The sequence below is a fragment of the Stenella coeruleoalba genome (assembly GCF_951394435.1).
Source record: "Stenella coeruleoalba genome assembly, chromosome: 16".
NCBI lineage: Eukaryota > Metazoa > Chordata > Mammalia > Artiodactyla > Delphinidae > Stenella > Stenella coeruleoalba.
Genome location: NC_137162.1, coordinates 23,756,475 through 23,781,056, shown reverse-complemented (window position 1 = coordinate 23,781,056; position 24,582 = coordinate 23,756,475). Strand labels below are relative to the sequence as shown.

The 24,582-nt window shown below is 42.6% G+C and overlaps 1 protein-coding gene across 9 annotated transcripts in view; it reads left to right on the top strand.

Moving 5' to 3' along the window:
* SORCS3 (sortilin related VPS10 domain containing receptor 3) overlaps window positions 1–24,582 on the top strand; it is a 742,043-nt gene that overhangs the window by 571,675 nt on the left and 145,786 nt on the right. For all 9 annotated transcript variants that reach the window (XM_079900511.1, XM_079900512.1, XM_079900510.1 and 6 more), the window contains one exon: window positions 17,655–17,719. In XM_079900511.1, coding sequence (XP_079756637.1) covers window positions 17,655–17,719 — 65 coding nt within the window. The remainder of the gene's footprint in view (window positions 1–17,654; window positions 17,720–24,582) is intronic.

Below are 24,582 nucleotides of genomic sequence, written 5' to 3'. Positions count from 1 at the left end.
CTGAGAATGGACGTTCCAAAATCTAATGGCTGGGAACAAGGGCATTGCCGGTTCTCTGCAACCACTCTACAAATGTGGCAATGTACTTTGTCTGTTTAATAGGATTATTAGGTCTTCTGTGAGTAACCTTTTTTAAGGTGTGTCATGTGATATGGTCTTGTTCACTAGAACTATGCTAAGCTATAGCCCACATGTATACAGCAAACAAACGGGCCATGTGGTAGGCTGGCTGGCAGTCCCCTAAGCGGTGACACGTAGTGGGTACTCAGTAAGTCCTTGCCGAGGGATTACTGGCTGTGTTCCTGGCAGACCAGTTATTCAGCTGTATTTAGGTAAAGCCTCGTGGATTGTCACTACATTAGCACAATCACAAAACCCCAGTGACCAGAGCTCAGCCTCAAATTGCTACTGCCAGCATGTTGTGTGGTGTTGGCTACGGTTCACTGAGATTCTTCAGTTGAGTTCAAACTCCTCAGCAGTGTCAAGTGACCTCTTGATGTGTGTATGCCTTGTCTTGAAAATAGTTCATGTGACCGCTGAATTTCATTCTAGCCATCTAGGATTTAGAAAGATATTAGATTAAATTAGACCATGTAGTTCCTCTCTTCTCCCCTTCCTCCCTCCTTCCTTTCTTCCTTCAGTACTGCTTCCCTGATAGGAAATGCTATACTTATGATCCTGTATAAACCTATGTCTCTTTATATATCTTAAAGTTCCATGAAAAATACTTAGTAGACCACACGAGATGCTCTCTTATATCTTGTATTCCATTCCATATTGTTTTATAAAAAAATAATAGGGGTTGTGATCCACTAGATGTATTTTATGACCCACTAGTGGGTCATAGAACATAGTTGGAGAAACACGGGTATAGTAGTCAGTAGCCCTTTTAATTTGCTGGGAGAACCAGAGTGCTGAAGGGATAGTAGCTAATCCAGGTGGCAGGAAATGGCCCTGCACATGCTGAGCAACTTGCAGGGGGCATGTTGGTAGTGATTCTGTGGTACGAGAAACAGTAACTAGCTTAAGCTGGAGTATTGAGAGAGAGAAACAATGATTAGAATCCCTGAAAAGGAATGCATTTAGATCTCACCAAGGACCCTATTCCAGAATCTCACAGAGTGCTTTCTTTCTATCTGCCATCTCTGTTTCTCTCTTCTTTCTGGCAGAGCAGGTAAAGGTGTCCAAGGCAAGTTGCTCCGTGTCTCATGCTGTAGTCTCTCAAAGCAATCCGAAAGCCCCAGAAACAAATACCTTTGACCCAGCTTGGCTTGTGGGTCTAGCCCTGGTCTGATCAGCTTTAGACAAGGGACAGAGCCGTATGGTACTGACACGGACGTGGGGGTCTGCACGTAGAAATCTGTGGATCGGGAGGAGCCAGCAGTTGACAGAGGCGGAGATTACTGTGATTTAGGAGGAGAGCTCCCAAAATGCCCACTAGAGGAGCCGTGTTCATTTTTTTTTTAACATCTTTATTGGAGTATAATTGCTTTACAATGGTGTGTTAGTTGCTGCTGTATAACAAAGTGAATCAGCTATACATTTACATATATCCCCATAGCTCTTCCCTCTTGCATCTCCCTTCCACCCTCACTCTCCCACCCCCACTACTGGGCATATACCCTGAGAAAATCATAATTCAAAAAGAGTCACGTACCCCAGTGCTCATTGCAGCTCTATTTACAATAGCCAGGACACGGAAGCCATGTTCATTCAAGCTGGACAAGATCCCTGAGTTTTCACTGCCCTAGCATTTTCACAGGATGATCGTGCATTTGTCAAGAAAATCACAGATGACTGTATTTGGCAGATCTAATATTGCTTTGAGGATAAATGGTGAAAATAACAGCATAATAATGGAAAATGAAGGCTTTATTTACTTAATTGCCTAGAGATTAATTGAATGAATGAAGTCTGTTTCACCATCTTATAGAGCTATTTTCAACATTTATCTTAAACATATTGCTGGGATTGTTACTGCTCTCATTTGTGTATTCATCTATTCAACAGATATTTAATAATACAGAGCAAGGCACAGTTCTAGACACTAGTGGAAAAATAATTTAATCACATCTAGAACCTGTCTTTAAAGACACTACAATAAAGAAGGAGAAAACTATTCAGGTACACAGATAATTGATGGTGGAGTAAAACAAACATGTTTGAATCCAGGCTCCATCTCTCTCACTCTGTACCAATGATTAGGCAACTTGACATCTCAAAATTTTCATTTCCTCATCGGAAAAAAAAATTATGCTACCAATTTCAAAAGTTTAAGGATTAAGTGAGATAACATATTAAATTAATAATAAAAGGGGAATTCCTGGGTGGTCCAATGGTTAGGACTCCACGCTGCTACTGCAGGGGGCTCAGGTTCAATCCCTGGTTGGGGAACTAAGATGCCACATGGCACAGCCAAAAAAAAAGTTAATAAAATTGTTGGTACATTAGATGCTCAGTAAATATTTGTTACACTTAAAAAGTATTAGTTGCATATAATGTGAGCGCTATAATAGTAAGCATTATGTAGAGTTAAGTGTTGATATAAGCCTCTCTCTATTAGAAATGTTTATATGCATTTAGTTCATTTAGTTCTCATAAAAACAATGAGAAGGGTGCTATTATCATCTCCCCAGTGTGCAGATTAGAAAAATGCAGCAAGGAGAGGTTGAGTTAATTGCCTGTGATCCCACGGTGAGTAACTGACGCAGCTGAGACTAACTGAGAGCGTCTGATTCCAGAGTTCACGTTCTTAACTACCCGACTGATACATAAAAAGGAAAGGCTTTTCAGCTTGATTCGTGAAGGTTGCTTTCCGAGCTCTAATGAGTGGTTCTCAACTCTGACTGCACATCCTTATCACCCAGGAGCATCTAAAAGCTATTGATTCCTGGATTATACTCCAGGCTAGTGGTTCTCAGAGTGTGATTCCTGACTGTTATCATCATACCATTTACGCGTTTGCTAAGAATCCAAATTCTTGAGCCCCACCCCAGACCCCCCCAAATCCAAAACTCTGAGGGTAGAGCCCAGCATCTGTGTTTTAACAAAAAGATTCTGATGCAAATAAAATGTGAGCGGGGGGCTTCCCTGGTGGCACAGTGGTTGAGGGGTGCAGGGGACACGGGTTCGTGCCCCGGTCCGGGAGGATCCCACATGCCACGGAGCGGCTGGGCCCATGAGCCATGGCCACTGAGCCTGCGCGTCCAGAGCCTGTGCTCCGCAACGGGAAAGGCCACAACAGTGAGAGGCCCGCGTACCACCAAAAAAAAAAAATGTGAGGGGATTATTGCTCCAGAGCAATGAAATCAGAATTTATGGAATTGGGATCTGTGAATTGGCATTCAGTATTTTTAGAAAGGTCCCCATGGGATTATAATGTCCAGCCAGGGTCAGGAAGCTTTCATGGAAAGTAGTATTGAGCTGGGCCATAAGCAGGGAATATGCAGACTGGGACAGAAGGAGTATTCCAGGTGGAGGGGCAGTTTGAGCCAAGACATCAAGGGGGAGAATGTTTGTGGTGTGAATTGGAGAAACATGTTGAGATAAAATTATTTTGAAATTTAACAGTCTAGCGAATCGGTTTGTCAAGCAATTGTCCTTTGACTTCAACAGTGTTTTACCCTCATTACCTCTCTCATGCGTACCCCAATGTCCAGTTTTCTTATTTCTGGGGAAGGTTTTGCTCTGGGATTCACATCCACAAGGAGAGAAAAGCACACAGCAGTTTAGCCCCACCACTTCCTCATGGCAGGCATGTGTGCTACGAAGAGGCTGGCCTGAAGTTCAGAACTGGCTTCTAGACACAAGCTAGCTGTGTGTCTTTGGACAGTTGTGTGAAGCTCAGTTTTCTGATCTACTAAATGAAGGGGTAGAAAGAGATCACGGTGTTTCACAGTTGCCGCGTCCAGCTCTCTTGGGCGCTGTTGTGTCTGAGTGAGCCGTTCCTGGTTTCTGATAAGTTCCTGTTTGACCTGTTACACGTGATAGGACTTGGAGACCATGTTTGAACAGAGGGTTTGGTTGCTGGAAAATAAGTTTGAAAGCTGCTTGACCTTTTCCAGGTACGTCTGTCATAACATCTGTGAGCGCGCTGTTCCAAGAGCCAATTTCAGTTTCTTCCTTGGAGGCTTGGCCATGGCTCCTTCTGTCCTTGTGTTTCCTGCGTCCTTGGTCCTTGCTCAGAACTCAGGAAGGCTCTCAGTTTTGGAGAATAATCGCTCTCCTTCCTCTCAGACTTTCACATGATTCTTGTGTGCTGGTGCCGAGCTTGGTAATTGTTATGAAATGAAATATCCCCAGGAGGAAACCACTTCACACACTATTCAGGTCTGCATAGATTCCCCCCCCCCCTTTTCTCACCAGTTGAGCAATCTGCATGATAAAAATGATCTGGAACATAGACCGGAAAGTGAGATCTCTTTTGAGCAGCAGTCCCTAACCGTTTTTGGCACCAGGGACCGGTTTCGTGGAAGACAATTTTTCCACGGATGGGGGCGGTGTGGGCATAGTTCAGGCACAGGCTGTGGACCAGTATTGGTCCGAGGCCCAGGGGTTGTGGACCCCTGCTTTTGAGCATAAAAAAAGTTTTCTTGGAGACCCAGATGTGAGCTGAAGGCTTACTCAGGGCTTTAGGAAGTTTGTATGCCTGAATGAAAGTGTTGTAATCATTCATTTGACACGTATTTATTGATGGTCTGTTATTCACTGTGAAAGAAATGTTGGTATAAGAACCAGCAAGAGGACCAGTGAGATGGCAACATACAAAAATCTCAGCCCAGTGTTGTTGGCTTTGAAGATGGAAAAATGAGGCCATGAGCCAGAGTGCTGGTGGTGTCTAGAAGCTGAAAAAGACAGGGGAATGGATTCTCCCCTGGGACCTCTAGAAAGCAACCCAGTCCTGTTGACACCTCACCTTTAGCCCAGTGAGACTGATTTTGCACTTCTGACTTCCAGAACCATAATAATAAACTGAAAATAATTAAAATTAAAAGATGATAAATCAAAAAAAAAAGACCAGCAAAAGCTGGTGAGGTCAAGGATTGTGTCCCCTACGCAAAAAAAAAAAAAAAAGCACTTGCAATCCAGTGTAATGATTTATCCACTGGAGAGGAGAGAATGGGGCCTTACAGGAGCCCTTATCAAGGGTGGGTTCCCAGGATTTGTGAGATAAACCAGTCTGGAGAGTGAGAAAGGTGCCTGAACTGAGCTCCTTGGTAGCAGAACTTTTCTTATCCAGTGCGTAGAACAATGCTGTGACTATATTAGGCACTTAACAAATGTAGGAGGAAGTTACAGGGGAGGGAAGAAGGCAGGCAGGAAAGCAGACTAGTTCATACTGTCCCTCAAATGAAAAATAATAATAGCTAAAAGGTAAAAAATGCTTTCTGTGTGTCAGGCACTGTTCTAAGTATTTACTGCTTAGCTCGTTTGACCCCCCTGACTCTATGAAGCAGGTATTATTATAGTCCCATTTTACAGATGTGGAAACTAAAAGTCCTTATTGGCGTATGTGGGCAAATGTGATGGGGAGTTTGCACAACGTTTGATCCTAGTTCTCCACTGGAAAAGATTCGTTGTTTTCCAATCATGGGTGTTAGGTTTCAGAAGAAACTTGTGGTAGAAGAATTCACTACTGAGGAATTTAAAAATACTCATACAGCCTTTCATAGATTCATATCTGTTATTGACACTTTAACTCTGTTTTGTTCTATTAAATTTTGTTTTATAGTCACTTAATTAAAACCAGGAATACAACATTACCAAAGAAAGGCACTATCCATGATTTGTTTTCATTTTGCATTAGTAATAACATATACTGATACAATTTCTTTTTACCATCTGATACTTTCTAGAAACTTTCAGGGAGGTTCCTTTCCTGTGATTTCAGTGGGATGCTTGCAAATTCATTTTTCCTTTGTTGCAAACATTAAGCACAGGGAGCTTGATCTGTGCCACGGCTGGTTCTGCACTAGATATTGTTTCTCATCCTCTGGTCCACCCTGGCCCCATTTTGGTCCTGGAAATGTGAAGGAACTTGGCTGCTAGAGATGGAAGAGGTGTCAGGGGCGCTTACTAACCTGCTTGGCATATCTGAGCAGACATGCCTCTCATCCCCTCCCATAGACTCATGACAGTTTCACAGTCCCTCTTATACATGTCTCGGCTCGTTCCATCCTCAGAGACCTAAAAGGGAGTCAAGCCCAAGTCCCCAGTTTTCCTTTCCTCAACTGTATTTGTCTTTCTTAAGGTTCTCTGCAAAAATTTCCATCTGCTACTCTTCTACCATCAGCCCGACATCCTTTTTCTATTCCCAACATTTTCTTCTTATTATCACCAGTATGAGTGACTTCCAGTTCATGTAAAATAGAACCAAAATTTTCTGAGATGTAGAATATGTATACACGACACCTTTATATTTCCTACAATGCTGATGGAGTTACATGTATGGGGAGAGCAGGCAATGGGGCACCATGGCTATGATCCTCAACTCTGGGAGAAATGACTGGGTTCAAAGCCTGTCTCTCCTCGCAACAGCTGGAAGAGTCAGCTTACAGGGGAGGTTAAGCTCCTGACTCAAGGCCACCTGTCTGGTTCAAGCCCTAGTTTTGCTGCTTCCTACCTGTGGACTTTCTCGGCCAAGTTACTTAAGCTTTCAATGCCTAGTTGGGCCCTTTTAAAATATGGAAAAAGAATGATTCCAGACTCATAGGATTGATATGTGGATTAAATGAGATCAGCATTTCCATTTAAAATAGTGCCTGACATAAAGTACTCTCAATATCTGTGAATTATTATCGTGTGACTTGAGGTATGTAACTTAATCTTTCTTATTATCCCCATTTTACTGAAGATGAAAATTAGATGAATGGTACCTTGAGGACTAATTAAGATAATGAATTAAAACACCAAACACAATAGCTGGCATGTGAATGGTCCCAGTATCCATTGACACTTATCATTATTACCACGTGCGCTTTTCCAAACATTTCCACAAGTATACGCCCTGCAGCTTCGCCCCCACAATAACAACAAACAAATCGCTAAATGTCTGCATATTTATTGTATTTCTTCGCTTGCTGTACCTGTGTGCACTCTCCATTCATTAGGTTTTTAGAAGTGGGGACATCGTGGGGCTTTAAGATTAGGGACCTGACTGCTTCCACCTGGCAAGTGTCAGATAGTTTTCTGGTGAGATGGTGTGGTCCAGAATAGTTGGAGCTCGTGGGCATCTCAGCAGCGTTAGGGCTATAGGTGAGGACGTGAGATCTCCGCCTGCTTATATTTGCTGCCTTGTTAGCAGGGAAGCCACAGAGTTCAGGTATCAGCTAAGTGTGTCCAGGTAAGGCAGTGGTTCTCAACTGGGGGCAGTTTTGCCCCCAGGGGATAGTAGGCAACGTCTGGAGACAGTTTTGGTTGTCAGAACTGCAGGGATGCTACTGCATCCAGTAGAGCCCAGGGCTGCTGCTGAATATCCCACAGTGCATAGGGCAGCCCCCACAATAAAGAATTATCTGGTCCAAAATGTCAACAGTGCCCTTGTTGAGAACCTCTAGGCTAATGCCAGCAGTACTGCAGAAAGTGGGCAGTGGCGTTCCTCTGTGAGCTAGACAAGGGCACGGGTATTCTCCTTACCCTCAGCACCCAACATCTTTTGCTCCACCTCTGGCCAGCTGAGCAACTTAATCTCTTTCCCTCTGGATCCAGGGACAGAGCAGCTTTGAAGTACAAATCTCTTATCCTTATCATTTAGTCTGAAGGTATGCCTAGTCCTGAGTTGTGTGTGGTAGAAAATATTGGAGAAAAATAATTAAAGTCTCTGTCCTTAGGAAGCTCACTGTCTGATGGGTTGTATGTTAATAAGACTCATTCTTTTTGTAGTTGATGGTCTAAGCAGATAAATATTGCAGACACACTCACAAAGGTGCGTTATGGGCTTATGTGGATAAACGGGCTGCAAAGTTGGAGCGGGACTAAGAAACAAGTTGTATTAATCAAGGCTCTCCAGAGAAACAGAACCAATAGGATAAACAACCAATACACTTACAACCATTCTATACCCATTTAACCATTCTGTTTTACATTTTCAGTACAGCATTCAATAAATTAAATGAGATATTAAACACTTCATTATAAGATAGGCTTTGTGTTAGATGATTTTGATCACCTGTAGGCTAATGTAAGTGTTCTGAGCACATTTAAGGTAGGCTAGGCTAAGCTGTGATATTCAGTAGCTTAGGCGTATTAAATGCATTTCAATTTGATATTTGCAACTTTCCATGGGTCCATCAGAACATAAACCCATCGTGAGTTGAGGAAGATCTCTACTGTTGAATTCAGTTTGCTAAATCATTTGTTGAGGAGCTTTGCATCATCTGTAATTTTCTTGTAGTATCCTTTACTGGCTTTGGTATTAGGGTAACACTGGCCTTGTAAAATGGGTTTGGAAGTATTTCTTCCTCTTCTAACTTTTTGGAAGAGTTTGTGAAAGACTGGTATTAGTTCTTCTTTAAATGATTGTTAAAAGTCACTAGTGAAGCCATCTGGCCCTGAACTTTTCTTTGTTGGGAGGTTTTTGATTATCGATTCAATCTTCTTACTAGCAACTGGTCTGTTCAGATTTTCTGTTTCTTCATGATTCAGTCTTGGTAGATTGTATGTTTCTAGGAATTTATCCATTTTTTCTGTGTTGTCCAATATGTTGTCTTATAACCGTTCATAGTGTCTCTTATAAGCCTTTGCATTTTTGTGGTGTCAGTTATAATGTCTCTTCTTTCATTTATAATTTTATTTATTTGAGTCTTTCTTTTTCTTGGTAAATCTAGCTAAAGATTAGTCTATTTTGGTTAACTTAAAAACAGCTCTTAGTTTCACTGATCTTTTCTATTGTCTTTTTAGCCTTAGTTTCTTTCATTTCTGCTCTGATCTTTGTTATTAACTTCCTTCTAATAATTTTAGGGTGAGTTTAGTCTTTTTTTGTTAGTTTCTCTAGGTGTAAAGTTAGATTGTTTATTTTGAGGTCTTTCTTCTCTTAATGTAGGCATTTATTGCCATGCATTTCCATCTTAGACTGTCTCTGATGCATCCTGTAAGATTTGCTATGTTGCGCTTCCATTTTCATTTGTCTCAAGATATTTTTTGGTTCCTCTTTTGATTTCTTCCTTGATTTATTGGCCGTTTAGGAGCATGTTGTTTCATCTCCATATATTCGTGAATTTCCTCTTTTCTTCTTGTAATTGCTTTCTAGTTTCATACCGTTGTGGTTGGAAAAAGATGCTTGATATGATCTCATCGTTTTACATTTATTCAGACTTTTTTGAGTCCTGACATATGATCTATCCTGTGGAATGTTCCATGTGCACTTGAGAAGAATGTGATTTTGCTGCTGTTGGATACAATGTTCTATATACAGTAGTTCCCCCTTTTCCATGGGGGATGCATTTTAAGACTCCCGGTAGATGCCTGAAACCATGGATAGTACCGAACCCCCTCTATAATATGTTTTGCTCCTATGCATACATACCTATGATAAAGTTTAATTTATAAATTATACACAGTAAGAGATTAACAACAATAACTGATAATAAAACAGAACAATTGTAACAAATACTGTAATAAAAGTTGTGTGGATGTGGTTTCTTTCTCTCAAAAGATCCTATGGTACAAATGTAATGCCTTTCCCATCTTAACTAAGCATTTACCATGCGCTGTGGCCATCACTTTTGCAGTTTGAAGTGCAACAGCAAAACCAGCATGAATTTCTTTTTTCCTTCCTCAAAGTTTCATAAATAGAAGCTTCATTCTTCCTGTAGATCTTAGGAACCTCAGCATATCATTTTTTTTCTTTCCTTTATTAAATTGAAACCTTTCGCCTTTTCACTTAAAGGAAGAATTTTATGGCTTTTCTTTGGCATGTTTGAATCGCCAACATCACTACTCTTGCACTTTAGGGCCATTATTAACTAACAAAAGGGTTATTTGAACACAAGTACTGTGATGCCTTGACAATCACTTTGGTAACCAAGACAGCTACTAAGTGAGTAATGGGCGAGGTGTGCTGGACAAAGGGATGATTCACTTCCAAGGTGGGATGGAGCGAGGGCAGTGTTTCATCATGCTATTCATACAGCATGCAATTTAAAACTTACAAATTGTTTATTTCTGGAATTTTTCATTTAATATTTTTGGAGCACATTGACCTCCAGTTACTCAAATCACAGAAAATGAAAGGATAAGAGGATAAGAGGGGGGGACTACTGTATGTCTATTAGGTCCGTATGGTCTAAAGTGTAGCTTAAATCCAATGTTTCCTTCTTGACTTTCTGTCTGAACAATCCATCCACTGGTAAAAGTGGGGTATTGAAGTCCCCTGACATTATTGTATTGCTATTTCTTCCTTCAGATCTTTTAATACTTGCTTTATATATTTAGGTTCTCCTGTATTGGCATAAATATTTCAAATAATATATCCTCTTGATGAATTGCCCCCTTTCTTATTATATAATGACCTTCTTTGTCTCTTACAATTTTTGGCTTAAAGTCTATTTCATCTGATATAAGAATAGCTTCTTCTGCTTTTCTTTCCATGTGCCTGCAATATATTTTTCAATTTCTTCACTTTCAATCTGTGTGTTTTTTTTAATGCTGAAGTGAGTCTTTTGGAGGTACATATAGTTAGGTCTTGTTTTCTTTATTCATTCAGCTATCCTTTGTCTTTTGTTTGGGGAATTTAGTCTTTTGACATTTGAAGTAATTATTGATGGTCAGACTTACCATTACCATTTTGTTAAATGTTCTCTTGCTCTGTAATTCCGTTTTTCCTTGCTTCAGCTCTTGCTCTTTTCCTCTGTGATTTGATGATTTTCTGTAGTGGAAAGTTTGGATTCCTTTTTCTTTTGCGTACCTACTGTATGCTTTTGGTTGGTGGTTAATGTGAGGCTTAGATAAAACTTCTTCTCTTTATAACAGTCTGTGCTAACAGCTTCAAACACATGCAAAAGCACCCCCCCTTTTGCATTTTATGTTTTGATGTCACAATTTGCATCATTTACATTGTGTGTTCATTAACAAATTAATGTTGTTATAACTTTAATATTTTTGTCTTTTAACCTTCGTAGTAGACTTATCAATGATTTACCCACCACCATTAGAATAACAGCATATTCCGAAAGTAACTGTATTTTTACCTTTACCAGTGAATTTCATGCTTTCGTATATTTTTCTATTATTAATTAGTGTTATTTAATTTCAGCTGGAAAAACTCCGTTTAACATTTCTTGTAAAGCTGATCTAGTGGTAATGACCTCCTAGAGTGTTTATTTGTCTAGAAAACTCTTTATCTTTCTATCAATTCTGAAAGACAGCTTTGCTGGGTAGAGTGTTCTTGGTTGGCGGGTTTTTTTCTTTGTTTTTTTCCTTCAGTACTTTTAATATATCATCCCACTCCCCTCTGGCCTGCTAAGTTTTTGCTGAAGAGTATGCTGATAGTCTTATGGGAGTTCCCTTGTATGTAACAAATTGTTTTTCTCTTTCTGTTCTTGTGATTCTCTCTTCGTATTTAGCTTTTGGTCATATACATTAATTATACTGTTTGGTCATATACATTAATTACAATGTATCTGTGTAGAGTCCTTTTCAGATTCATCTTATCTGGAACTTTCTATGTTTCCTGGTTCTGCCTGTCTGTTACGTTCCCCCAGTTAGGGAAGTTTTCAGCCATTATTTCCTCAATTAAGTTTTCTATCCCTTTCTCTTTTCTCCTTCTTGGACCCCTGTAATGAGAACATTAGTCTACTTGATGTTGTCCCATAAGTCCCTTAAGCGATCTTCACTCTTTTTTTTCTTTTTTCATTTTTGCACCTCTAGTTGTATGAATTCCACTTCCCTGTCTTAGACTTCACTGATTCTTTCTTTCAACTCATCTATCTTTTGTTGACCCCCTGTATTGAATTTTCAGTTCAATTATTTTCTTCTTCAGTTCTGTGATTTCCGTTTGGTACTTTTTCATAGTTCTGTCTCTTTGTTGAAATTCTCTCTGTCTTCATGCATTGCTCTCCTGACGCTGGTAGGCATCTTTGTGACAGTTGCTTTGAACACCCTACCAGATAAATAGCTTACCTCCATTTTATTAAGATATGTTTCTAGACATTTTTCTTGTCCTTTTGTTTGTAACATATTTGTCTGTTCCTTCATTTTTCTTGAGTCTGTGTTGGTCTCTGAGCATTAGATGGATCAGCACAAGATGCGTCTCCCAGTCTTGACAGAGTGATCTCCTGTAGGAGCTGAACCTCATTGATCAGCTTGACCGAGCTCATAGTTGTCTCTCAAACTTTTGTGATTGTCCGAGCCTCCTTCTTTGTCCTTAGTGGCTCCCAGTAGTTAAGGGTGTGCCAAGACCTATCAGTGATCGGGGGGAGCAGTGCAGTCAGCAGCTAGATGCAGGCTGATGAGAAGCTGGACCCTCAGGCAGCAGCTAAGAAAGTATGTAATTAAGCCCCTTCCAGGGAGAAACAAGGCAATGGCATTTTTGCCTGCTCCCTCTGTGCTTCCTGTTGGTATATAGCTGCAGGGGTGGGTGTGCTCCTGTGCCCATAATAACTGTTTGTTTGTTGCAGTCCTTGTGCCTCTCGAATGTAAGGCCCATTGGTTATTAGAGCCAGGTGTTTCAGGGGCTCATCCTTCATGAAGTTGTCACAAGAGCTGGGGTGCCAGATATGTATACAGCCTCTTTTCAGGGAGACACTGGTGACTTGGTTTTATTATTGGAGTGGCCTGGAAGGAGAAGATGGGAGGAGTGTCTGCAACCTTCATCAGTCTTTGAGGAGGACCACAGCCCTGAGGTGCCTGCTAAGTTAGAAGCCCCAGGTGGCAGTGGCAGCTTTTTTTTTTTTTTTTGGCGGTACGCGGGCCTCTCACTGCTGTGGCCTCTCCCGCTGTGGAGCACAGGCTCCGGACGCGCAGGCTCAGCGGCCATGGCTCACGGGCCCAGCCGCTCCGCGGCATGTGGGATCTTCCCAGACCGGGGCACGAACCCGTGTCCCCTGCATCGGCAGGCGGACTCTCAACCACTGCGCCACCACGGAAGCCCCAGCTTTTAAAGTATCCACATAAAAACCTTTATCAGGGAAAGATGGGGAGCTGGGCGTTTTTTTGTCTGCTCCGTCTGTGCTGAACCTCAGGGAGCTAGATTGTTAAGAACTGCTTCTTTGTTTGTTACAGTTCCATGGGACTCATGAATGGCAGCTCCACTGGCTGTCAAAGCCAGGAAATCTGGGGACCCATCGCATAGGTGGCGGCCCTAAAAGCTGGGGTGCAGTCATGTATGAGCTCCTTCCAGGGAGATACTGGCAACTTGGGGAGGACCGGAGGCAGAAGGCGGGAGGGGTATTTGTTGGCTTTCTCTGTCTCTGGGGAGATTCACATGCAGTCTCTAGAAGCCTGCTAAATTAGAAGACGGGCCCTCAGGCAGCAGCTGTTATAGTATTCAGATAACCTTGCAGGGAAAGACGGGGAGATGGGTGATTCTGCCTGCTCCCTCTGCACTCAGCCCTGGGGCAACAGCTGCATCAGTGCTCGTGCACCCGTTAAGAATTGCGTCTTTGTTTGCTATCGTCTTGGGGACACAAGCCCCGCTGGCTTTTAGAGTCAGGTGTTTCGGGGTCCGTCCCTCTGTTGCAACCCTTAAAATTTGGAATGCTAGATGGAGGCTCCAAACCCTTTGCTCCTCAGGGATAACATGAGAGTTGATGGTTCACTTCCAACTGTGTGGTCGTGTGCCAGGGGTGGGGTTTATGGTGAGAGTGTGTCTTAGCCTTTTCTACCCTTAGCCTTTTCGATGTGAGTATTTTCTCATTCATCTGATGTGTAGAAGTTACTCAACTAGTTTCTGGATCTCTTTCAGAGGGAATTTACATCCACGTGTACATTTGGTGTATCCATGGGAGGAAGGGAGCTCAGGGGTCTCCTGTGTTGCCATTTTGGCCTACCCTGTCCGTTTCTTTCTGAATCTCTGTCTGTCTGTCTCTCTCTTTCCTGTGTGTCTATCTCATCTCTGTCTTGCCCACTATCTTCCTATCACCCTTTGTAGCCCCGTCTCTCTGTTAAACTACCTGTCCCAATGTCAACTCTCTTTTCTTTTTCTATGTGTAGCTACATTGCTCCTTTAGACCGATTCTTCCTATCAGGGAACATTTCTCCCAAGAGTTCTGACTTGATGATCAGAGAGGAAAGGCAGTTTTTTCCTGCCAGCTCAGTTAGAGAAATCCTGAGGAAGTCCTCTAAACTGTCCTGGCATGTTCTGACCACCACAGCCAAGATGTCTCATGATCACGCTGGATCATGTGCCATCCTGGGGCATCAGAGGGATGGGCTCCTGTGATTGACCACCCTGGACAAAGCACATGGCGTGAGTTGGGTAGAACAGTCCTGCAAAGGATGGAAGGGTTGTAGGGGTGCTAAGGCAACCATGACCAGAGGTGTCCGCTCTCAGGAGCCAAGACCGACTCCAGAGAAACAAACACACAACTTAATAACAATACAAGTGCTGGAGGATGTTCAGTCTTGATTCTGAATTCTCTAGCAGTTCAAAGGTGGGAGAGCTAGAGTAATCAAGGAAGACTTCCAGGAGGACCTGATTCTTGGTTTTAACCTTAAAACGTGTGTAAGATTTAGATAGGTGGAAAGGAGTGAGCAATCCTGGATGAAGGAGCAGTTTCTGTGCTTGTTTTATTGGTGGTGTTTGCCTTGTTTCAAGCTCCTAAGAGGCAAGGACTTTTCTTTTGTTAAAGAACATGGTGCTTGATGCCCGTAGTTAGACTGTCATTATGGTTCCAGTTCTGACCATCCTACCCTGCCATTGACCTTGGGGGAGGATAGAAGAATAATACCTGAGAGGCCCCTAGTTCTAAGAATACCAACTTGCTTATAAAGAAGCAGGGAGGCTGTGGAACAGAGGTGTCCATATAGTCCCTTCTGTGTGTCTGACCTCAAGTGAGTTTCACATCGGAATTTTGTCATTGTCATGGGCAGATTGGATTGTTCATTAATTCAGTAAATATATCAGTAGCACCTAATATATACTAGGCACTTAGGTGCCAAGGATTCAAAGATAAATAGACAGAATCCTACTTCTTTGAAGTTTATATCCAAGTACAGAATTCACGGAAGTGCAATTACATGCGACGTGATTGAGTCATGCAAAGCAGTGGTTCTAAGACTTGGCTGTGCATGGAAATAACCTGGGAGCTCTCAAGATTATGGATGCCAGGGCTTCCCTGGTGGCGCAGTGGTTAAGAATCCGCCTGCCAATGCAGGGGAACACGGGCTCGAGCCCTGGTCCAGGAAAATCGCACATGCCACAGAGCAACTAAGCCCGTGCACCGCAACTACTGAGCCTGCACTCCACAGCCCGCGAGCCACAACTCCTGAAGCCTGCGCGCCTAGAGTCCATGCTCCGCAACAAGAGAAGCCCGTGCACCGCAACGAAGAGTAGCTCCCGCTTGCCACAACTAGAGAAAGCCCGTGCACAGCAACAAAGACCCAATGCAGCCAAAATAATAAATAAATAAAATAAATTTAAATTAAAAAAAAATGCGGGGCTTCCCTGTTGGTGCAGTGGTTGAGAGTCCACCTGCCGATGCAGGGGACACGGGTTTGTTCCCTGGTCCAGGAGGATCCCACATGCCGCAGAGCGGCTGGGCCCATGAGCCATGGCCACTGAGCCTGCGCGTCCGGAGCCTGTGCTCCGCAATGGGTGAGGCCACAGCAGTGAGAGGCCCACGTACCACAAAAACAAAAAATAACAAACAAAACAACAACAAAAAAAATGCGGATGCCTTGAGCTTATCCCAAAGGTTTTGATTTCATTGGTTTGGGGAGGGGCCCAGGCATCTGGGTGTTTCACAGCTCACCCGGTGGCTCTCGTGAGCAGCCAAGTTTGAGAACCACCAAGGTTAGGTGGAAGCAGATAAAGGTTCTTCAGTGAGATGAGGGACGGATAGGCTGCTGGAGGGATGAGACCCACTGAGCATTGAAGGAAAGGGGAGAGGTAGCTGGAGAAGGAAAGGGGCAGGGAGAGAGTTGCATCTAAAGGACATTGCAAGCAGAGGGGAAAAGAGCCAAGAAGGCTGGGAGCTGCTCTCGATGGACAAGTCTCAGTCAGTCAGTCAGTCTCTCTAGTTCTGGCCTAAGTCCCCGTGTCGTCTTAGGTACATATCCATTTCTCTGTGCCACACTTTCCCTTTCAGTCAAATATAACTAATGATACCTGTTCTCCTTACCTTAGGCATCAGATGAGGTGAGGAAAAATGAAAAGATAGTGTATCAGTGATCACTGGGAAAAAATACAGCGTTAGAGTAAAACTTCTTTTATTCAGTATTTTTTGGGGAAAGAAGTATTTTACATAAATGAACTTTTAAAGCAACTGAAATTTAGCCATTCAAGACAATAATCATTAACAAATAAAAATCATTTCATTTTTCCTAACATAGGTCATTTGCAACCCTATTTTCTTAGAGTAAACTGATATCATTAGCCTCCTGCTTCCTGTTCTCTGCATTCAGCCCCTCAGCAGAGATGTCAGATACTGAACCGTGCTATACAGCTATGGCCCCAGCATCAGAAGAAGTGTAGTAGATTTATGATGTAGAAGATTGGGTTTTGAGTTCTTCGGTCTGTTTTTCATAAGTTTTCAATTTGTCTTGCTATCTGGGTACCTTGATTCTCGTTGTTTTAAATTCTCCTTTTTCTTTCTAACTTGCTGCCTCTTCCCTATTGAGGACTGTAAAACCAGAAAGCCAATCTTAGAATGAAATTTAAAAGTAAAACTACTGTGAGTCCAAGCTTGCTGGAGAGGGTGGATTATGTGATGTCTTTAGTGCGTGAATGTTTTAGTGTCTGTGCTGCCTTTTTTAGCTGACTTTCTGGGACTTACTCTGGCCTGGATATCTCATGCAGGAGGTAGCTGACTAGGCTTTATGTGTGGGAGGTTGGAGGCCCACAGGAATTAGTTCGTCAGGATTCTCAGCCTTCCTTTTTCTGACTATTGACCATCAACCTTTAAAGTTTCCCACTCCTATCACCAGAATTGTGTCCCTGTTAGACCAGATTTTGAATGTTTGTCACCATTTATTGTTCACAAGGCAGAGGTAAGGAAGGGCAGATAGGTCCAAACTCAGGAGGGTAGGAGTGTCTGGAAGCAGATAGCCAGAACGGAGGCTAAACCACCTTCCCCAGGGGCAGAACGTGGGAGTAGCACACCCCAAGTGGGAGGGCAGAGGGGAAGGAAGTGGTGGAAATAACCGGGTGTGACAAGACTGGGGAAGTGGAAGGTATGAGGTGGGGAAGGGTTGAGGACAGAGGTTTCGACCAGCTTTACTATGGAGTACATTACTCTGTGCTCCTTTATGTTTTTTGGAGAGTTACTGACTCCGTGACACTGCTCCAAGACACATGAGTTGTGACCATTATAGGTGACAGCTGCTAGAGAGAGCCACCCTTCAGGGGCTGCAAGTCGCCATATTCTGTGGGTCCCCACAGTGCAAGACAGGCCATCTTGAGAAAGTGGCTTTCTGAGTAATAACCCTGAATGGTTCCCCACTTTGTTGTCTGCCATCCTCACGGTCACTGAGCTTCTGACTCTCCTTTCCTTCCCCAGGTCGGTGTCCGGATTGGATAAAGAGGCGGACTTGGTGCACATGGAAGTGCGGACAGCTGATGGATGTGAGTACTGAGGCCGCCAGGCTGGGCCCGGGGAGATCTGCCTGCAGGTCTCCCTCCTCCCCCAATTTGCATTTTAATGGCTAGGGAAGATGAAAAGCCCTGAGCTCCCTTACTGCCGTATGCATTTTATTTCCTAGAGTGGGGGAGAGGCCTCCAGTCCCAAGGGAGATATTTCATTGAAATAAACCCTTAGGAATGAATTTTCTGGGGATGGGAGTTAATGCGACCAATTTTGAGGCTCCTGTTAGTAATTTCCTGGCATCTTCAGTGTAATTCACATAGGGATGGCCGTAGCTCATCGTGGTATTTTGCATTCACATGGTGAATAAGATGATGCTAGCTTTAAAAAAATAAACTTTATATAGTCAAGATTACCAAACAAAAGTAACTGGACACACTATTTCCAGAATTGTTTGTTCATTCATTCAGCAAATATTTAGGGATGGCCTACCGTGTGTCAGGCAAGATTCTTAGCCCTGGAGATCCAGGGGTGAGCCAGACCTCTACTGTCCCCGCACATCAGCCATGGAATCCAGGACTCCAAACATTGACCCCTTTGTACATCATACACCTGTCTACATCTTGAACAGAATTTGACTGATAAAGTATCATTTTGCACCAACTTAAGTATCTATAGGGCTCTTCCCTGTCCCAGAAAGATAAAATCAACTTAAATATGTGAAAATAGATGATAAATATGAAATCTGAAAAATATATGGAAGTATAATTAGCATATACTAGATCACAAATAGAGCCAAATAATCCATGGAAATAATAGCGACCTAGGGGTGCAGCAAATCAAAGCACAGGACTGTGAGCTGAGGTCCTGGGTCCTGCCACGCACTAGCCATGAGACCATGAGACCCCATAACCTCTCTGTGCTCTGCCTTCCTACTATCTGAGGATGCTCATCCTTGCCCTGCCTGCCTCGTAGGGTTATGGGTTGAATGTACAAACAGAAGGAGATTCTTTGTGACCTGGATGCAGGTATCGGATGTGCTTGTGCTTTGTCCATGGGAAGTCTACTGCTTTTGAGGCCAAACTCAGATGTATGCTAGAAACATGCACTTTGGGGAATATATTTTATTTGCTTTATTTTTATTTTTAAAAGAGTTAGAAGGCAAATGACACTTGTTACTATATACCTGGTACTCTGCTGAGTTCCTTCCTTCCTTCCTTCCTTCCTCCCTCCTTCTTTCTTCCTTTCTTCCTTCCTTCCTTCCTTCCTTCCTGCCTTCCTTTCTTTCTCTCTTTCTCTCTTTCTCTCTTTCTTTCTTTCTCCGATGCAGCCAGGGATGAGGGATGACCCACACTATTTTTACATTTTCTTTTTTTAACAGAAGAGTTATATTTTAGGGAGGTAATGCCACATATTCAAATTCACTGATCGTAAGCGTGGTGAAGCCTAAATTCGAAATTACTCTTAGTGCTGAGAAAAAAAAACATGGAAAATTAGAGGACTAGTGGGATGGAGGGAGGGGTTTGAAGGAGCATAGCAGGAAAGCCAGAGGGGAGCAGACAGCAGCTCTCAGAAGATGACCCACAGACAAGTTTTCAGGACAACCCCTGCCTTGGCTTTGCTTGTCATGTCAACATTGTTAAGCTGTATATGTGATCTGTGGTGGTTGTAATATTTTAGAGTTGGAGGAAACTTTATATGCCTGTCTGACCTCCTACCTAGTGTAGGAATCCCTTCCCCCAGAATCTCTTATAGTGTGTCCTCAGGTTTCATGAGCTCAGGCTTAAGACATATCCTTTTCTACTGCTGGACAGCTCCTTTTTTTTTTTTTTAAGGTAATTTCTTACATAAAGCTCAAACTTACTTTCTGAAAGTTCAAGAATTCTGGTCCACATTGGGATAAGGCCTGTGGTACAGAACTGCTGTGAAATTTTATGAGATTAAAAATGCAAAACACATAGAAAAGTTCCTGGCCTATTGTCAAGAATTGAAAAAAGCAGACAGAAATATAACAGGGATAAATGTCATATGCCACACTTAGGTTAAAGTATAGTATATATTAATTCTGTGTCATTTTTTAGGTTTGTTTTTTTTGTTTTGTTTTGTTTTTTGTGGTACGCGGGCCTCTCACTGCTGTGGCCTCTCTCGTTACGGAGCACAGGCTCCGGATGCGCAGGCTCAGCGGCCATGGCTCACAGGCCCAGCCGCTCCACGGCACGTGGGATCTTCCCAGACCGGGGCATGAACCCGTGTCCCCTGCATGGCAGGTGGACTCTCAACCACTGCGCCACTAGAGAAGCCCTGGAGAGCTTTTTAAAACACACCTTCCGTATTTCTGACAAGCTCCCAGCTGATGCTGCTGGCTAGTAGACCCCGCTTTGATCAGCACTGCACTGCACGAAGCTGTGGAGGGTGTGTGGGTAAATAGGACACAATCAGCATTGAGTAGCAGAGGCAGAGAAGTACACAGATTATTACTGCAATATAATGTGCCAAAGGCCATGGGGACTCTGTTTTGTCTCATGAAGAAAGTGCTATCTGTGCGAACCAAAAGGCAGGGTAGCCCAGTGGCTGAGGAGCGACTGAAGGCTGCACTGAAGAGCCCATGGTTAAGTTTCATCTTGGGAGATGAGTTGGGTTTTCCCAAGGGGGTGGTAGAAAAGGAGAGTGAGAAATTTATGCTAGACTTGTACTGTCAATATGGTAGCCATTCAGTTACACGTGGTTATTGAACACTTGAGATGTGATGTCCAAATTGATGTGTGCCCTACGTGTGGAATACACACCAGTTTTCAAAGACTTAATATGACTAAAATGATGGAAAATAGCCCCTTAGTAATTTTTATATTAGTTACATGATGAAATCATAATATTTGGGGTTAAATCAAATATGTTAAATGTACACTTTTCTGTTTACCTTTTAAGTATGGCTACTGGGAAATTTAAAAGGTCATTAGTAGCTCCCATTGTGTATCCATTGCACAGGACTGCCCCAGACTGAGGGGCTGCAGGTGCAGCAGCACGGAGTGTGGCTCTTCAGTGCGTGGTGTGGCATTGACAGTCCTGTCTCTAAACCTGGCTCCCACACTCTGGAGCAAACCCAACATAAACAAGTCCCTTTTCTTGTTTCGGTGTAAGAATCTCCACTCTTCCCCAGTCCTGGTCCTCCCCTTTGGGAGTCAGACTTCTTTAAACTAAAGCCATTGAATTATCTCTTGCCTTGGCATGGTTTAAACAGGGCAGAGCCAACCAATTTGGTTAATAAAAGTGTGAAACTTGTTTCTGCCATGAGATTCAGGATTCAAATGGCTTTTTCTCCCATTTTCTTCTGGAAATCATCTCTCTCTGAATGTCTCAATGTCCCCTGTGAATATTCATATTTATATTCATATTCATGTTCTCTCTCCCTCTCTCTCTCTCTCTCTCTCTCTCTCTCTCTCTCTCTCTTTCACTCAGTTACTCAGTCACACACACACACCTTCTCCATCAAAGAGACCATTGAGTGTCAATAGAAAGAGTATTAACTTGGTGCCCTAAGAGTTAAGTTGGAGAATTAACTCTGTCAATTAGAGCCTGTTTGACCTGGACAATTTTTTTTCAAACTTTCTGTGAATCTTCTAGTGCTTCACATGTTTGAATACACAAATATAAGAGGTATTTTTATAATTTTTTTCATCAGTTGGATAACAAAGATCCTATTGTAGAGTAAAATGTACAATGAGGCAGATTTCAGTTCAATGAACAAAGGAGGAACAATGAAGAGGACCGCAAAATGGTGCAGACTGCTTTGTTAAGTAGTGGATTCCTGTTTATTGGAAATTTTCAGGCACAAGCTATATGGGGGCCTTGTAGGACCCTGTAATAAGTGAAACTCGACATGAGCTCTAAGTTTTTAGACATCTAGACTTGAAATTTCTAGAATCAAAACCACAGCACATAGACTACCATTCCTTGTCCTGGTACTATTATCAACTCTTTTCATCAATTACTGCCCTTTCTCACTAAGCCAAGATAAAGCCCAGGACATCTTAACAGAGCATTCCAGGCAGTCATTAGTAATCAAATGGGCAAAACTATTAGCCCTGAAGTCTAAACTGTAGGTTCTAGATACATAGAATAATGGCTCTTAAAAAACTTTCGGTTACTGACAGTTTACTGACTAGTAAACTGTGTAACTCAGAGATCCAGCAGTATTCTAAGAACTCAGAGGCCAAGAAGAGGATGAGGGGGAGCTAAACCAACAGGATTGCAAGCCTTCTGTTCATTTAGACAAGGCACACTAAAATCTACTTGATATATTGAGAATATAGGATGGTTTTTGATAAAGGATCTCAGAATTTTAAAAAAGGGTTGGAATGGATTAGAAATTTTCAAACTGTATCACTCTCCAAAAAGCACCAAAATGTGTAACAATTTGCCCAAGGTTACATAGACAGTCAGTGACAGGGACTGAACCAGAGTGTAGATTCTGGTCTGATTCTCAGCCTGATTTTCCTTCCATGGTTCAAGTACATAACGATTAGGATCACTGGTTCTGGTGTCAAGTCGCCTGGGTTCAAATCCCAGAACCCTGGGGAGTATCAAGAATCCTAAGGTATTCAGGATTGCTGTGGTTTCTAAATGTCTATAACTCTGCCAGGTTCCCCTTCTTTTCTAGAAGGAAAAGGCACTAGAATTCTCCTGTGAGCAAATCCATAAGCACAATAGGAAGGAATAGTCGCTACCTTTTCTTGCTTTGCTGATTTTTATTACCTACCTTGTCTCAGGTCCTGTGTTAGGCATTTGGAACAATGTCAGTATCCTTTGTTTTGCCCTGTGCCTACAAATAGTTTAGCCTCACTCCCCAGTCAAGGAAAAGGAGGCTTTTGGAAGCTAAATAACTTTTCAGAGTTTCTTGGAATCTGCTGGATTTCACTTATTTGCATTTGACAGTCAATGTTGTTATTTAAAATAAATAGCTCCTGGGTATTTCTCTAAGAAAAGACCTGAAGAGCTGAATTTGCTTTTTGTTCACAATTTTAATTCACTTTTTCAATTTTGACAATATTACCCAAAGGGATGGAAGTTGAGCGAATCATGGAAAGTTTTTTTTCTCTGAGATGGCAAAGAGGCATGACATTTAGGATAGTTTGAATATTAAATAATCTTAAAGGCAAAACATAATTGCAGGTCAGAATATAGCACAAATGTATCGGCTTTTAATGTAATTCATTTCAGCTTAACTTGCATTTGCTGAAGCTTTATAAAGGCAGTGCGAGGAGAGAAACAAAGATGACTAAGACTTTATCCAGGTTTCTAAGGAGGTGATCCTTTTGGAAAGGTTTGACAGAGTGAGAAATGCTGGGCTTCACGGTGAAACTCATTGATATAGATGCATGAGAAGCTTGCCTTACAAAACTGCTGGTGGAAAAGCAACCTCTTTGGAAGATAAGACTAAGGATGTTGGGTTATCTGCTTGGTTCTCTTTCCACATTCCTCAGTTCTCTGATCCAGCACAGATCCCAAGGCATCCCGTCTCTATCACTGGCCTGGGATTCTTCTGAGGGCAAGAACCAGTCTTATGTTCTCTGCTTTCTGGAACCTCAGGGAGTGTCTGATGCATGCAGCTTCTCTATACACCTTGACCCAATACAGAAGAAATTAATCAGTCAGTCTAAGGTCACCCTTTCTCACCAAATGAGACCCTTGGTCCGCCATCTGTAAGATGAGGGGGCATGAGGCTGGACACAGTGGTTCAATGGTACCACCTTCCCTAAAGTCTTGCTAGCAGTACAGCTAGTTGAAATAGGGCCTGGTCCTGATAAACTTATGGAGCAGATCTCTCTATTCACAGGGAACAAAGCTTTTGACTTTTAGTTTTTGTAAGTGACCGCACCAGCTCTCAGAAATACATTAGAAAGACATTTGATATTTAGAAATATACTGGGCTTCCCAGGTGGCGCAGTGGTTGGGAGTCCGCCTGCCGATGCAGGGGACACGGGTTCGTGCCCCGGTCCGGGAAGATCCCACATGCCGCGAAGCGGCTGGGCCCGTGAGCCATGGCCGCTGAGCCTGCGCGTCCGGAGCCTGTGCTCCTCAACGGGAGAGACCACAACAGTGAGAGGCCCGCGTACCGCAAAAAAAAAAAAAAAAAAAAAAGAAATATATTAATTATGAGGATGATGTGACTTAACCATTTGGGGAATCCCTGTCTTGTTTTCCCATTAGTATCCTAATGAGGTCTTCATTCAGTTTGGTCTTTCTGGTTTTCCGTTTGAGCATGTTTTGAAGGAAAGGATGGGAAATAGCAGTTCTAGAGTAAAGATTAATCCGTGTCCACCCATTATCGTGTAATTATATAGTGCCTTCAGCGGGCTTTCCCTGCCTAAACGTCCACGTGCAGTTTTCACTCCCTTTTTTAGAAATTCCCTTCTCCCACAGAACACTTCTCTATCCATGCTAAACACAAGCACTGTCTCCTCCTTCAAGTCCTCCTTAATTATTCCAGCTCAGATGTGCTTTTTCTTGTCTGAACACCTATAGCATTTAGAGAAAGTAGACAGTGAGGTCAGTCCAGAATATGACTTTACTAGTAGGACCTGTGCTATCATGATCTTTTGATTCTCCACAATAAAACAGAACATTACTTGTTAATTGTACGTAAGAAGGATGCTGAGTGTCAAATCTCCTTCCTTCTCTCTTCATGATAAACAAGAACTAGCATTTATTGATCCTTTAAAATGTATTCAACAATGTACTAACCTTTTTCATACATCATCTCATTTAATCCTGACGGCAGTCCTGAGAGGCAAACACTTACTTTGTTTGTACCTCACAGATGAAAAGTGGAACTGCTGCTCAGCCCAGGGCAATCAGCAAGTTCAGGATTTGAACTCAGCACTTTCTACCTTCAGAGGCCTTTCTC